This window comes from Anser cygnoides, chromosome 1 (genome assembly GCF_040182565.1).
Source record: "Anser cygnoides isolate HZ-2024a breed goose chromosome 1, Taihu_goose_T2T_genome, whole genome shotgun sequence".
In the NCBI taxonomy this organism is placed as follows: Eukaryota; Metazoa; Chordata; class Aves; order Anseriformes; family Anatidae; genus Anser; species Anser cygnoides.
Window position 1 is genome coordinate 117,932,944 of NC_089873.1, and position 15,542 is coordinate 117,948,485.

Consider the following 15,542-nt stretch of genomic DNA (forward strand, 5'->3'; position numbering starts at 1 on the left):
CATAGACAAAGTCAGAAGAGACCATGGGCAGGTCACGCAGTAACAACACACAGCAATTCTGATGCTTTATTTTACCCAGCTTTCTCCCTTTTCTAGCAGACTTGGAGATTCTCTTAAATCAAAATATCTATTTGATAGAAATTTGTAAAACAAGTCCCTGATCCGGAACTCAGGGATTAATCAGACATCCAGCTGAGTGCTGAAGCAAGAACGATGTGCTCTGCGCTTCTTCCTGGCACCAAGCAGCACAGCAGACTGTGAGCAGTGCTAAGCTATAAGCAGCCAGCATTAACAGCGCAATCATTCATCTAGTCAGGGAACAGTTTGCTGGATTATTTAAAATAGTTCCAGTCCATGCAGTTTCATGCAACTTCTTTTGCGCAAGACCCCTTGTACACTTAATCTGGGTTCTTAGTTTTGTTTATGCATTGAAATTTAAGAAGCACCAGCACATCTACATGCAGAGCAGCATCAGTTTAAACCAGTCACCTTTTGTTTAACCCACACGGCTCTGAAAGGAACCAGGAGAAGTCCTGTGCTGAAAACCAGCAAACAAAGAAGAGCAATACTTACAGAGTGACATGACGATGGGGGGAGGCAGAGATGGGTTTCCCGAGCTTCCACGTGCATTTGCTAGGTGTATCAGGACGGATCCACTTCCTCTCCTTATCGTTAGCCTTACAGTCCTCTTGGTCTGTCCCTCCAGAGAGGAAGTATTTGCCAGCAGCATGAGGGCATGAGTTTGTCTCTGGCTTGAGCTGGGTAGGAAGTGAAGGCATTTCATCCTTGGAGAGAAAAAGATAAGAGTCTGCTGTAACTCATATGCCCTGCTGTAATGAGGCCAGAGTATCTATGAGTATCTACGTCCCAGTCTTGTTATTCCCTTCAGGGAAAAAGGTCACGCAATAAATGTGTATTTTAATGCTCAGCTGATGTCTCCATTTTATTGTGAAGACGGAAAGCGTTTTAGCATAATTTTGATTTGCCAAATACTTCTCAAATTGTGAATCTTGCACTGCTATGCCGAGTGCAAAGCTCAAGACAGCACCCTTAGTGACAAGATAACTTAAACTCACTAAAACACGCTTACTGCAACAAACCTCCACGAATATCAAGACCACATGTTGTGGGAGACAGCCCTCTCACACAAAAAGATAGCCCTTGGAGATAAAGCTTCTCCCTTCCAAGCAGAGAAACAGAGTAAGACTACTCAGTGGCTAATTAGAAAGTGGTGCCAAAAGACTCTGCAGCTTCTTACGATCTTGAAAACTCTTTCAAGCAGCTCACTAGTTTCAATAGCACCTGCCTTAGGAGAATTCCAACCCCCACCCAAGAGATCTAGAAATCCCTCTGAAAGCAGATAGAGCTTTCCCAAATTCTGATGAGAACAAGGCAAATAGTATTCCCCAAAGACCAATGTATACCTTAGACATTGGAATAGGTCTCTCTGACATCAGCTTCTCCATTTTCTTAGGCAAAGGCACAGTAGACTGGACTTTCTTCAGCAGAAAGAGTACAGTGGGTCACAGGACTGGAATCTTCTTCAAAGCTGCAGATCATGCAAGTTAAACAAACAAAACGCCATCAGGAAACAGTTTACCCTAGGGAGAAGACAGTCATCCCACTTTTATGGGGAAAAAAGCCACAAAAAGAAGCAAAGATGATTTGTATAGGCAGGATTTAAAAAGTCATGCAGCGGAGGTGTCACACAAAAAAATCAGCTTAGTGTCATCTGACACTGTTGGACTGTCTGTGTTTCCATAAACTTGACAGCCACAAAAAGTAAAAGAAAATACTTCAGCCCACAGCATATATGCTTCTAGAGACATCAAGGGTAAAAGGGCTGTATGAGGCCATCAACAAAAGACCCTTTATCCATTTTAGGCAAAGGCTCTGACAGGAACATTTGCAGAGTTCTCTCCACCCTTGAGGAGACCAAACTTACAAGTTCCTCCCAACACCAAATCAGTGCTTTACATGTAACTGCAACGATGCTGGATGTAGCGCACACAAACACTCCAACCACAAGGATGCCCAGCAGGCTTTTTATGTTTCAGAAGTTAGCGAATAACAAATGGAAGCAGTAAGTTCATTTCTCCTATTCCAGCCAGCTTCGTTTCTACTAAAGGCAAAACTCTGGCTGGAGTCTTAGAAAATGCATTTTCTCTCAAATATTTGTTTTTCTCATCACTATTTTGCAGCAGGATTCACAGTTCTTTTCATTACTGAATTGTGCTAGGCCTGGAAATGTTCTCATCCCCACAGTTACACCAAATGGATGCAAAACAGATACAGCTCTGATCAGGTAGCACTGACGGTCTGCTGGCAGACTGGAAAACAAGTGAATCACAGGATCAGTGAACTTTAGCATTTGATCCTGCAAGTTAACATGCACCACTAACCACTACTGTTTTATATGCACCTATTCCTTTCTCATGTGTTGATTTGACGAAAATGCTTATGGCATTTAAACTGCCCCTCTTTAGGAAAGAAGACTCTGAAAGTGCCAACCTTCAAGACTTGAAATAATTCATCTTCTGGATGTAAAAGCTTCCACGTCACCAAAATGATACTTTTTGCTTTATTTGGGTTAATACGTGCCCAAGAGCCAACATAGGCTGCATCCTGTACTAGGCTACTGACGAAGACTAGACCGCGAGGCACCAGTCCAAGAGAGCTGCTATAGCATAAACATATGCAACTTAACACCACCCGTCTTTGCTAGCAGAAAGGAAAGTTTACTTCTAGCTCTAAAGCAAGACCCAGCCTTCATTTCTGTTTCTAGAAGGTGCCTTGTTCATAGTTCAGAGTATCACCTTTTTTTTTTTTTCCCTAAAGCAAAAGTATTGGGGAAGTTTCAAGTTTTCCTGCAAGCCACTTCTACAAGCTCCTTCAGACAGCTGATGCAATACTGGACATGGACATTGGCTGCCTTGGCTCAAGACTGATGACAGACAATATTTACCAAGCTCATCTAATAAGGATACCTTGCTGCCAAAGGATCAAACCATTTCAATACACAAGAAGAAAGCAGTAAGGGATTATAGACAAGAAGCAGGATTTTTTTTTTTCTGCTTCTAGGTTCTCATAAAATAGGGGGTGAAAAAACAGACTTTAAATCACCAAGCCTCAGTTTCCTGCAAGAGGGTCCAAAATTGCGGAGAAAGGGAGAGAAAATTTGTGGCAGTAAAACTTTCAAAGGTCTGAAGTAAGTAAGTACTTGTTGTTTGTACTGCCTGCAGGAAAGAATTGAACCTGGCTGCCTTCGTAAGTTGCCTTTTGGATGCCTCCCTCAAAATTGGGCAAGACAATGCCATTTCATTTCCTCTATTATAAGGCAATAAAATGAAATAAAATCCACCACCAGCAACATCCATCACCTCTTGAGCCAGAAACAGCAGAAGCTAAGGAAAAACTGTATTTATTGCCTTCAACAAAGAAGCAAGATTCTCACACATCTTTAGAGGAACGGCAATACTTTGATGTTTCATCAAAGCTTCAATCACGGGGCTAGAACTTGGAACAAAAATGAGGCTAGAGAGGAAAAAAAATAACCATAAGCACTGCCAGCAAAATTCCTGTCACCGAATACCGATCTTAAGCGCATCATTCATTGGAATGAACACAAGCTCCTGTTTAAAAAATCCATTCAAAATGCTTTATTAGGCATGACTTTAAATAACCCCACACCCACTCACCCCAAAGTATATAGGTATGCACATACGCACTTAGGAAGCCAAACTCTAACCACGTGCTAGCAGAGAATCAGTCCCAGCTATGGTCAACCTGGTACCTTAGATTCTGAAGAAGGACAAAATCCCAGAACAAACCTGGGAATTTAAAAGGGAATTCTTACCACAGAGCTCAGTGAAGACTTAGGAGCAGCAGCAATGGCTTGTTGCAACATACGTGAAACAGGTCAGGAGCCCAGTGTGGCTGGTTGTGTCCAGAACCAGCAGGGAGACCTCAGATCTTCGAGCTCCTGCAGTACTACCGATGAGCCCTAACTTCTTCACATGCCGCCCCAGACACCCAGCTGGCACTTCTAGGCCTAGCTAATGCAACCCCAGCTAAACATGGCGCAGATGTGACCAGTCTAGGACACCCAAATTCACCCAAAGACGTAAGACCCTGTCTGCAGGCCCAAACCAGGACACATGGAGCTCGTGTGTCTTTCTAGTTGGGGACATCTCTGAGGGATGAAGGAAAGGGGATGAGCAGAAATCACCAAAACGAAAGACACTAGCAACTTCTTCACCAGCCTGACCCCTCTTCTCAGCCTTCCTTTTAGGAATCAGACTGGGGAGGCAGGACAGGAGAACAGCAGCTGAGCACAGCTCGGAAGAGCCTGAGGGAGGCGAGCTGCAGGAAAGGTTCCTTGTCTTCAGGAGAGAAGTTTTGCCAGCCTGAGCCTCAGTTTGCTGGAAAAGTGAGCACTCCCATAACTAGCTGGGGGTGTGGGCAGGGCCTGACTAGAAAAGCCTGACTAACTTCCACCATTATACCTGCAGAGCACACGTGGCAGTAAAATCAGAGGGAATTTACACAGTCACTCAAACCTGAGCCTTGGAGGAGCCTGGGAGGCAGGCAGAGATAGGAGATCCAGAAAGCCTCATGGACACACCTCTGCATCAATCTCCACAGGGAATCCAAGATCTAAGCTATTTCTCAACTCCTAAGTAAGGAGTTTACAGAACAGGATTGAAGGCCAGCGAGTGAAATTAATCCCCAGACAACCTGGGCTGAACTTGCTCCACAGATATGTTAGGAGCTACAGTTCCTAAGGCTGTTCACAGTACATGATGTCAGCACTAATGCAGACATGTAGAGAGTATCATGTGTGCGAGAACATAATTAACATGGGTCGTGTCTAAAGCAGAAATTAAGCTGTCTAAAAGGCAGGTTTACAAGGAGGATCACAGGGAGATGCCCTGAGGGCTGACTGCTCAGCAGGAGATGAGATACAGGATTCCATTACGCTGCGGCCTGAGAACGGCAGACTTTGACGCCGAGCAGGTCCACGAACGAGTAAACCACTAAAAACCAGTTGTTCTGCTTGCCCTGTGGTATCGCAGGGTCTCAGAGAGCTTCGGGATCTTCACGGGTTACCAGATGTAGCAGTACACACACAGCTTCGGAAGCTGTTTGGAAACTCCACAGCTGTAAGTGGCTCAGGAGACAATCAGCCAGCCATTTTTGGTTTGTTTGGGGCTTTTTTAGCAATTTTTTGGTCATTTCTGTTTTGGTTTTCCCCCCTCCCAACTTTGATACTTCCTCAGTAGCAGACAGTTATCTATTCTGTGTCAGGAGACACCAAGGGACCTGCAGTAACTGAGCTATGAACTAAGAATACCGTGGCTCTCGCCTCTCTGCTTTCCTCTGCAGAGCAGAGAGCACACGTGCATCCTCTCAGCGAGGACTCTTCCTTTCAGGGCTGGACTGCCATACACACAGCCTCCCGACATGAAAGATGCAGGTTGTTCATGCCCCTGACTCTCTAACGTTGCAAAGACATTACAACTTCAACAGCAGAGCAGCACCCACAACTGCTGTGCTTAAAAACAGTGAAAACATGGAAGTGTTCAGTCTTCCCTCCCCACACAGAAGGAAAACTGTGTGTGCAGCCCTGAAGGTGGTGTGCTGTCTGACGTTTCCTCGTTTTTTCAGTTCTCCCCAACCCTGCCTGGACTCACCTGATAAGACATGCATCTTCATTTGGAAGACCCAAGGAGCAAAATAGCTCTAGAGGAAAGGCTGCAGAATGAATGCCTCATCTGCATTTCTACCTGCTGCGGTCACCGGCTTTCATTGTTTCTTCCCCTGCTTTCAGTTTCCTCTCCGCAGCCAGGGTGCACAGAGGGGCCACCACTACAGCCTGAGCAGTGCTCACCGAGTGCAGGCAGGGTACATAACCTGCCTCTGCACAGGTAGTGCAGCAGAGCCTCAGAAATTAATCGGCTTGCCCAGCACAATACAAAGAGGGAACTGGACCTCGGTCTCGAAAACCTGGTCAGGATTTATAATGGGGCAGTCACAGCTTCTCTTCCTAGGATTACGTGTCCTCCTTGAGGCATCGTATCTTTTGTTAGCACAGGACCTCTGATAAAGACTGGCAGAGAAATGCGGATCCCCGCTGCCTGGGCAGGAAGCCACCGCTTTGGCCAAGGCATGTTTTGTGGGAAGGACCAGGTGCCACCCACTCTGGCTCCACCGGCAGAGCTTTTGGCAGGCATCCCCCTATCTGCCTCGCTCCTACGCATCTCACGGGCAGACAGCAGGCACCTGCCAATACTCAGGGGCCAGCCCATCCAAACCTCCCCGGCAGCCCGCTAACGCTGCCAGCGCCAGATTAATGATGTACCTGAGCTGTGCTCCGGGACACGTGCCCCTGCAACCCTTGCCATCAAATACAGATTTTACAAGTGCTGCTTTGGCTTCCAGAAAGCAGTCAAAGGAGTTGTGATGGGACAGCAAAGAGCTGCCAACCAGTCTCGGGAAGGACTACCTGCCCAAATGCTCCCCCTAACACAGCACCTGAGCCTTATTTGTTAACAGTGACCCCAGGAAACAGCAGGTCCTGAGCAGGTACTGGCTGCAGAGGTTGCACCTTCCTCCTCTGGCACAAAACGCCCAGGTTTTGCCCATCTCCGTACCCCGAGTTTCTCCTGCTTTCTGCAGCACGAGCTTACCAGAACATGGAGCTCACATCTCGGCTTATCAGACGGGCTTGTTTGATGGGTAAACACGCGCTGGGGTGGCTTTGCCGGATCGGGGCCAACACGCTTCCCAACCTCCATCGTCAAAGGCTTTGGGATTAGGGGGACAGGCGGGAGACAGGCGAGGAACCCCTCACCTGCCGAGCGACGGCCGGTCCTGCAGCCAGCCTTACGGGACCTGCTCTCCAAGGGGCTCTCAGCCAAGCCCAGGCTTCCCCAAAAAAATGGGGAAGGGATGGGGGGGCTGCATTGGGAGACCCTCTGGGAGCCCAGGAGAGGTGTGGGGGGCGAGGAGGAATGGAGCCCTTGAGGAAGGCAGATCCCAGCCTCCCTCCTCCTCCTCCTCCTTCATCCCCCTCCTCCCCTTCCTCCTCCTCCCCCAGCCCAGCCGAGGCTGCCGGGAGCATCCCCTCCAGCCCCCTCTACCCGCTGGGGCTCCCCGACACCAAAAACCTCCCCCCCCCTTTTTTTTTTTTACCCCGGGTCGCACCGAAACCGCACCAAAATAGATGAAAATATAATTAAAAAAAAAAATAAATTTCAAAAAATAATTTTTTTAAAGGCTTAAAACAGCACAGCGCGGCACCGAGCAGCCCCCCCCCCCCCCCAAGGCACCCAGGGATGATGCAAGGGGCGCCCCCTTACCGGGCGCGGATGGCGGCGGCGGGAGCGCGGACGGCGGCGGCGGGGCCGCGGGGTTAAGAAGGGCCGCGGGCCCCCCGCCCTCGCCCCCGAGGCCACGCCCACCCGGCGAGGAGGGGGCGGCACGGCGCGCGGCCATTGGCCGAGGCGGGGGCGTCGGCGGGAGGCGGGCAGCCAATGGGCGGGCGGCGGGGGGCTGCCCGCCGCAAGATGTCGGCCGGCCCCGCGGCGGCGCGAAGACAGGGCGGGGGGCGGGGCGCGTGCGTGGGGTCGGTGTGAAAACGTCAATAAAGAGAAACGCAATTAAAGGGGGTTTGTCTTACCGCGTGGTTCGCCCCCGTGTGTCGCACGTGGTCCCCGTGATCGAAGGAAATAGCCCTGCGCCTCCGCGTGCAGATGCTGTGCAAACAGGCGTGCTGCGGGGTATGGGGTGCTGTATAAAAATAAAGGGTAAGGGGCAGGGTGGTTCGGGCAATGGTAAAAGAAAAAGGAGCGTGTGACTGGATGTGACCGGTCTGAAGCTGAATGGGCAGCCTTGGGGTTACGGAGAGGCCTCCCTGGTAAGGAAATGGACCGTGAGTAGAACATGGGGTGAAAAAAACACCCCCAAACAACCAAGACCCCAAACAAACAAACGAGACCCCAAACAAACAAAAAAAAAATAAGGAAAATCACTGATAAACTCCAAACAAATCAAGAGAAAGGTAAGTAAAATAAACAAACAGCAACACTGAGGCAGCCGTTCCGCTACATACACTAAAAATGCAAACTCAGTTCGCAAAAAAAAAATAAAAAAAAAATTGAAGAATACATTGAAGAATAAACACATTGCTTTTTCCCCTACCTCCATCTGGACCAAAACAGATGTAAAACCTACGTTGAATTCTACATTGTTATCCTCATTTTCCTAAAGAAAGGCTTACTAGAAAATACAGTTGTTAAACAGGGCGATTATTTACTTTAAACCGCAGCTCACCTAGCTAGTTATGTCTGAAATATGCATGTAAAGTTTGGTTTGCACAGGTAACCATTAGCACCGCTGGGAAAACACCCATTGGAAAAGCACGTGGGAGCAGCCCCTGGCTTGCATTTGATGCTGCTAAATTACAGAATGGCACAACTGGAATGCAGAGCATCACAAAGCACAGAAGAAAAAAACATGAATCCTTGGGCCTGAAACACGGTTACAACTTCCAGAGAATGGGTGCAAATCTTTGAAAACTGAAGGCATATCCACTGAGCCCAAGGAGGGATAAACCACACCTTTTTTCTTTATGCCTTTCAGGAAGGACTGAGGGAAGAGGCACTGAGTCAGCTCTTCTGTCTCAAGAACTGCCAGCCTTGCAGCAGCCACTGCAAGTTCAGGCAGACAGGCGTTGAGATACGGAAGCGGCAGCACAGATGGGTTTGCCAGATCCTTCAAACTGTGAAAGAGATACCTCAGAGAAGACTTGTAAGACCAAGTGACAGCACTAGGCATGTTGGAAACTATCTGAACGTAAAGTGTGATGCTAACGAGAGTGCCATCTGTAATGGCACCACAGCTCTGTACTCAACAGTTGATCTCCTTCACTGTGCAGCAGCCAGGTGAAGGTAAGCTCGCAATACTTAAAGAAAATGGGAGTTTTATCTTGCCATTGCTTAGTAGCATTAAAATCAGTCACAGTGGCTGGAAATGAATATGCAAAGCTTTTCTGACCCTACTGCATCCTAATTAGACCAGTACGACTGAGCCCAATCAGTGGGGCACTTAGATTAATCTTCAAACCAGCCTTGTGAATAACTCCCATAAACCAGCAATTTGCTACCAGCGTCACAAGTGGAGCCACTTAAACCATTTCCTGAGATTCAGGAGCATCTGCCAATACTTCTCACCTAAGGAAAAAGGAGTTGCTGAAAGGGTTGGTGTATAACAAAAATTGTTGTTTGATCTGCATAGCAGTGATGTGATGCTGACCAAAATATTAAACAGCTTGCTTAGAAATGGCAAAAAAAATAAACTCTTGTTTCTCATACCAGCAATGAATACACTTACTGAAGACTGAAAGGTAAAGGAGAAAGATGCCTGTTAGACATCTGCAATCAGTGACTGAAGGGTAAATGCTGTTGTGGTAGAATCCCTAAGGGAGGAAGATCAGGTAGAGGAAGTTCTTTTTGTGAGCGAATAATAAAGTGATCCAAAGAACCACTGTGCAGTGGCCGTGCCCAAAACCTCTTTGGGAAGGAAGTGCACAAGGCAATCCCATGAGCTCAAGGAAATATTTTTATATAGAGGGAGGAAAAAGCAGCCAAAGAGGAGCCACCCCAGATTTTATTTTAACTGAGTGGGAGAGGCTGCAAACAATACGGAGGACAATCATAGTTCAGAACAATCTTTGACAGACTGGAGAAATGAGGTGGCAAAGTAAAATAGGACGTTGGCCAATAAGGACACATGCAAAATTTTACAGCTAGGCAGGAGCAATGAGCTGCTGGAGCAACCACTATCTGGACAGCAATTGTGCAGAATGGAATGTATGATTATAGTGTCATGCAAACTCAATGCAAGTCAACAATGCCCCACTGTTGTGCAAAAAGCAAACATCATACAGGGTTATGCAAACAGGAATATAGTTTGCAGGACACATGGCACCCGGCGCTGGTGTGCTTAGTTGAGGTACCATATTCAATCTGGTGCGCTGAATTTCGGAAAAGATATGGTCAATGTGAGACATGGTTTGTAGTGCACAACAAGAAGTTGTAGAGGGAAACATGACTCAAGAGGAAACACCGAAGAACAGAAAACTGAAGAGGGGCAGAACTGTCTCCAGTTAGCTAAAGGGCAATAAGGAAGGGGATAAACCATTTTTAAAGTTCCTTCAGAACAGGAGGAAAGTGGAAAAGGTCAAAGTTGCAGCACTGAGGATTTAGGCTGGCCATCAGAATGACAAAATTACTCGGGTTGGAAGGGACCTGAGGAGGTCTGCAGTCCAGCCTGCTGCCCAAAGCACGGTCGGTCCAGAGATCAACCCAGGTTGCTCAAGCTTTGAACAGTTGGGTCTCGAAAGCCTCCAAGGACAGGGCCTGCACAGTCAGTCCAGTGCCTGGCTGTCCTCACAGGGAAAATGTTTTCCCTGCACCCAGCTGGAACCTCCCCTTTCAGTTGATGACCTCAGTAAAGATCATGGCTTCTCTTCTGCCCACAGGCACAAGGAGGCAGCTGCAAGGTTCCCCAGTCATCCCTTCCCTTGACTGGGCAACCCCACAGGGCCACTGCTCCAGCCCCTAACTGTCTCAGAGCATCCCCCCCAGTAACTCCAATTTATTGATAACTTTTCCATATCGGGGGCCCAAAACAGTAGGCAGTATCTACATTTGACCTAACAAGTGCTGAGCAGAGGGGAGTAGTCACTTCCCCCCCCCAGTCAGTTGGCTGCCCCTGTGCATACTGCTGAGGACGCAGTTGGATCTCTTCACTGCTGGGGCATGCTGCGGCCTCATGTCCAGCTTGTTGCTCTCTGCCACCCCCAGGGCCTTTCCCACAGAGCTATCCCCCAACCAGGCACTCCCCAGCCTGTGACCTGTCAGGGACTTGCTCCACCCAAGGGCAGGACTTTGAGTCTGTCCTTGTTCAATTTTGAGGAGGTTTCTGCTGGCCCATCCCTCCACCCCATCCAGGTGCCTGTGGAGGACTGTCTTGCCCTCTGCTGCGCCAGGCACACCACCCTGGTTTGGTGTCATCCACAAACCTGGTGAGGACACACTCATTTTCTCCTCTAAGTCACTGATAAACAAAATGTTACGATGGGACAGTTACCAGGACAGACAGACCCCTATGGCGCTACACTTGTAACTTGTATGACCCTCCAAGCCCAATGACCCGGTCAGTTTTCACTCATCTGACAAGTCACCTATCCAGACTTTAAAAACATAGCTTGGATGGAGTGTGAGAGTGTCAGAAGCCTTGCTCAAGTCATCTCCTAGTCCTACAGGAAGGACGTCAACCATCGCTCTCCCCTCACCTACAGATCTGTGCCCTTTGCTGAAGATGTTCTTTCTGTGAAGTGTTAAAGTCGCCACCATGCGTGTGTTTGAGACTCACAGAGCTGGCTGAAGACCAAAGGCTTGCCTCTATGGAAGGTAAAAAAGAAGGGCAATTAAACGTCTCTTTGCTGTGGTCAACATGGTCACGTGAAAGGGTCAAAAATCACGAGTCAAACCCCTCCAGAACAAAAAGACTGGTCCAGACATTAATGAGGCTACTAGTTGGTTAGATTTTGGCCTGTCTTAGATTTTGGAATTTGCCTTGCCCATCCCCAGCCCAGCAACAATTAATGTGATCTTAAAGTCAGTAAGGCAGTCTGCTCACTTTCCATTTGTGCTTTGTCCAGCCTCAGAGTCCCTCTATCAAATTTCTTCCTCCTGCAGCTGCAGAACATTTTTTTCTCCACCAACACAAGAAGAAGAAGAGTGGAGGCATCTTCCATGTTCACTAAAGAGAAAGGAGGAAGAGGAAGTGATGGAAGACGCAGGACTGTTCTGATCTGCGCAGCTTTATCAACTTTCTCTCAAACAAAAAATGGTATTAAATGGTATTAGCTCTCAAGGGGAAACAGGGGTGGGCAGGAAAGGGAGAGCAGTCGCTCCCCTGGCTCTTCCCGCAGCCCTCAGGCCCAAGAGGCATGCTGGTGCACCGGGCTGCAATGGCAGCAGCTGCCTCCCTCCTTTCTCCTGGCTGGAATCCCAGACAGCTCCAGGAAGAAAGGGAGAATGAATGGTCTGAAATACAGCCAAAATTCAGCTGCATAGGTGGCAACATTTGAAGTCAGGCACTGGCAAAAGCACAGCAGGCCTAAACCTGGCAGACTACAGGGTTTTCTGTGAAAAACTGAGGGGCAGGGAGACTGGCTCAATTGCTGTGTGCTGCCTTTCTCCCACCTTGCCTTGTAGCCACTAAAACCAGAGCAGAAACTTTTTTATATTTCCTCCAGACCTAACTAAAAGAGCAGCTTTGGAAACTGTGACAGCTGGAAGCAAGTCAGTGACCTCCAGCACACTGATGGCGCAGTGCTCAGGAAAATCGCACTCTGCATGCCTTCTTCAAACTGAACGAGTTTGTCCCAAAGGAATACCTGAACCATTAACTTCTCTTGCCAGTGGGGACAGCTGTTAGAGCTCCAAATATTTTAAAGGTACTTGGATCAAAGGGGCAACCATACTCACACAGACTGTTCCACAGGGCTCCAGCTCGCCCGAGAAGTCGCTGCCCACCGTTTCACCAGGAGTTATCACCTTTCTGCTCTGCTGATGTACGAATGCATGTAACTTGTCTTTGGTCCTGTCAAAATAATCGAGTTAGAAAGCAAACACCAAAACCACAGCTACAAGAAAAGTGCTGAACCCAATGATCACTGGAGCACTACAGAGTTGTTTGTGCCTCAACAGATAGAGTTGAGGTAAGCACCACATTTCCCTTTCCCACTTTGTGTATGTTGAAAGAAAAACACCGGCTACCAGAGCATTTGTTGGCATACCAGGTTTGTTAGCTCTCACCATTCAACCCATTCTCATAAATCTGATTTACAGTTGAAACAGAGCAATTGAATCGACACCTTTTTGGCAGTAACCTCCAGCAGGAAGATGGAGGACAAAAAGGAACCTTCTGAAATGGTTCTGTTGCTGCTGAAACAACGCGTGAAGATAGTAGTCACTATTGGCTCTTCTTGCTGGAGGTTACAATTTTACAAGAAATTAAACATGACATGCATTACCAGATTAGATATTTATGACTGATGAGCATATTGCTGACAAGGAAGAATCATCTGTGTAGTTCAGGACACGTGCTGTTTCCCCATACATGTGGATTTAACGAATCGAAAATTGCAAAGAAAAAAACTGAAGACATTTGTAAATAAATATGATAAATAAAATTGGCTAATTGAATGAATTCAGAAATACTCATGGCAGTTCTAGAAAGCATGTGTCAATTCAAGATTGAGATGTACTGATAATTCTACAGATATTTGGCTGCAATTTTGATTTCTTTTCAAATGGAAATTCATGCATTCCAAGGTAAAGTTATGCAGTATAGTAATACAGCTCAGCTTCATCCTTGCACTGAATAGTAAATTAGCACAGCTATAAATATTCTTTTCTGTGACAGCCTTACCTACTAGGTATTACTTCCTTACCAGCTGAAGTGAGCGCACACCAACTTGGCTCCTATTTTCAGCTCTGACTTTTCCTGAACAGGACATTTTTTCAGACCACTCATAAATACTGCAGCCACTGGCAGTTACCAGTGCTTGGAGAACCAAGTGATTAACATTCCCCCCATCTGCTATGAAAGCGGTTTCTGTTCTAGTATGTTAAAGATGTCATATTCAGCTTAAGCTGGAATTGTAAAAGTAAGACAGTGGGAGTTAATGATTGTTATCCATTGCCAAAGTTTTGCAGCTTGAGCCATGCAACATTAGAAAAAATCATCTTTAATAAACTATGTCCTCTCTGTTACTAATTTCATTAATTAAACATGTTTTCTGTCAAAAATGAGCATTCTCAATCTCTGTAGACCACCACAATAGAAACTTACAGGATTACTCAACCAGAGCCCTTAACAATTAAAAAGCAAGCAAAACAAAGCACAAAACCCAAAATAAATAATAAAAAAAACAACCCACCAACTCCAAGTTGTACTCTTTTGATACTTCAACCTTATCAAGGATATAGTTATTTTTGTTTGTTTCGAATTAAAGACATGCTCCACCAGCCCTAAAAAACAAGTCAAAGAATCACTTGAAAAAGTAGCTCAAGCCAGCAGCTAAGAATTTGAAACTTATAGTCTATGTCCTCATCAGTCATTTAAAGAGCAGCATCCCATCTAAAGGAAAGGGATAATTTTTGTCAGATTCTTATAAAAAAAGGCTTTATTTTGAACAAATTTTCTCCATTTGGTTTTACAGTCTCAACATACATCATATTCATGGACAAGCAGCATTTTCACAGAATAAGAGCCAAATACAAATAAGAGGAAGCCATTTGGGATTAACAGTTTCAACCTAATTGACTCAGACTTCAGAAAATACTGTATGCTGTCACTTATTTGAGGTAAAGGAATTCCATAAATTAAGATCCACTGTTTAACAGAAGAGCCAACAATGAAATACCTGTATGACATCGGTACCTTTTGGGCAGAGGGGAAATCTTACTCTAAGACAATGGGGTCAACAACAGAATAAGTAAGTAGGATGATTTCCTACCTTTGTATTGGCAAACCAATCCAATTTGGACTACCACATTAGTTTAACCAAATTTGTGCAGTGTAAAATTTGAAATTTGATGAATTTTACTGGTAGGTTCACCTGTAAGGCTGTGTACTAACCAAAGCTTTGTCACGAGCTTGGTTTATGTGCTGAATGCTGTCACTAGCCAGACTATCAGGTAACAACCAATGTACAAGTTGCATTTTTTTTTCCCCTTCGAGTATTCGGTAAAATCCATTGCTTTCTTGCTTTTAGTGCCCTTTCTGACATATTCCAGTTATGTGGTGAATTTTTGGGTAGCAATCAGACCATAAAAGGAAGCATTTGGTGGAATTCAAGACTGCTTTCTTAATAAAAAAAGTAAGGTGGGGTTAGAAATTGGTTTTCTGCTATTTGTTCACACAAAAAAGCACCTGCTATTTAGCAGTGTTTAGATAAACGGATGAAAGCCATTACAAGGACACATTTAAACTAACTTGTTTAAAGAGCACATTAGCTTTTGTTGACAATCCATATAAAAAAGCTCTTGAGCAATTGTAAATAGGAATGACATTATACTAGATACTGTGTTAAAAAACAATGGCTCTTCTCACCTTTTTGAGCTTGAGATTTAAATTAGCTCACTAATAATCCTAAATCTCACTGAAGAAGAAATGGAATTGGATTAATATCCTGCAAACAAGAACTGAGTTAGAAACGTTCAATTCCTAATACCTAGCAAAAATACCACAGGTTTCAGTTCAGCCATCTATTCTAGGCACTGTTCAATTTCTTACAGTGAAAAAGAAATGATAATTTGATTTATGTATTTGCAACAAAATGTAAACAGTGAAGCAACCTTCATGTAGAGATGAATTTCTTTTAAAAAGATACTGGCAGAATAAATTCCACGATCTGTTTGGTTAAACCATCCAGTACAAAGAAAATAAATTCAAATGGAATT

General features: G+C 45.8%; 1 protein-coding gene and 1 long non-coding RNA gene across 5 annotated transcripts in view; one reads left to right on the top strand and one right to left on the bottom strand.

The window, feature by feature from the left end:
- Positions 1-12,665, bottom strand: part of LOC106036081 (cystathionine beta-synthase-like protein) — a 33,970-nt gene extending 21,305 nt beyond the window's left edge. For 2 of the 4 annotated variants that reach the window (XM_066979452.1, XM_066979435.1), the window contains exons 1-3: positions 7,362-7,498; positions 1,425-1,549; positions 574-785 (exon numbers count right to left, since the gene is read on the bottom strand). In XM_066979452.1, coding sequence (XP_066835553.1) covers positions 574-785; positions 1,425-1,466 — 254 coding nt within the window. In that variant the 5' untranslated portion in view covers positions 1,467-1,549; positions 7,362-7,498. Of the gene's footprint in view, positions 1-573; positions 786-1,424; positions 1,550-7,361; positions 7,499-7,681; positions 7,774-11,706; positions 11,830-12,560 lie in introns of those variants that run through there. The other 2 variants (XM_066979446.1, XM_066979440.1) reach the window with 2 other exon arrangements.
- Positions 9,425-13,062, top strand: LOC106036084 (uncharacterized). Its single transcript, XR_010825672.1, has 5 exons — positions 9,425-10,014; positions 11,366-11,477; positions 11,766-11,919; positions 12,577-12,793; positions 12,924-13,062. It is a non-coding gene; the product is annotated as an uncharacterized lncRNA (long non-coding RNA).
- The last annotated feature ends 2,480 nt before the right edge of the window (positions 13,063-15,542 follow it).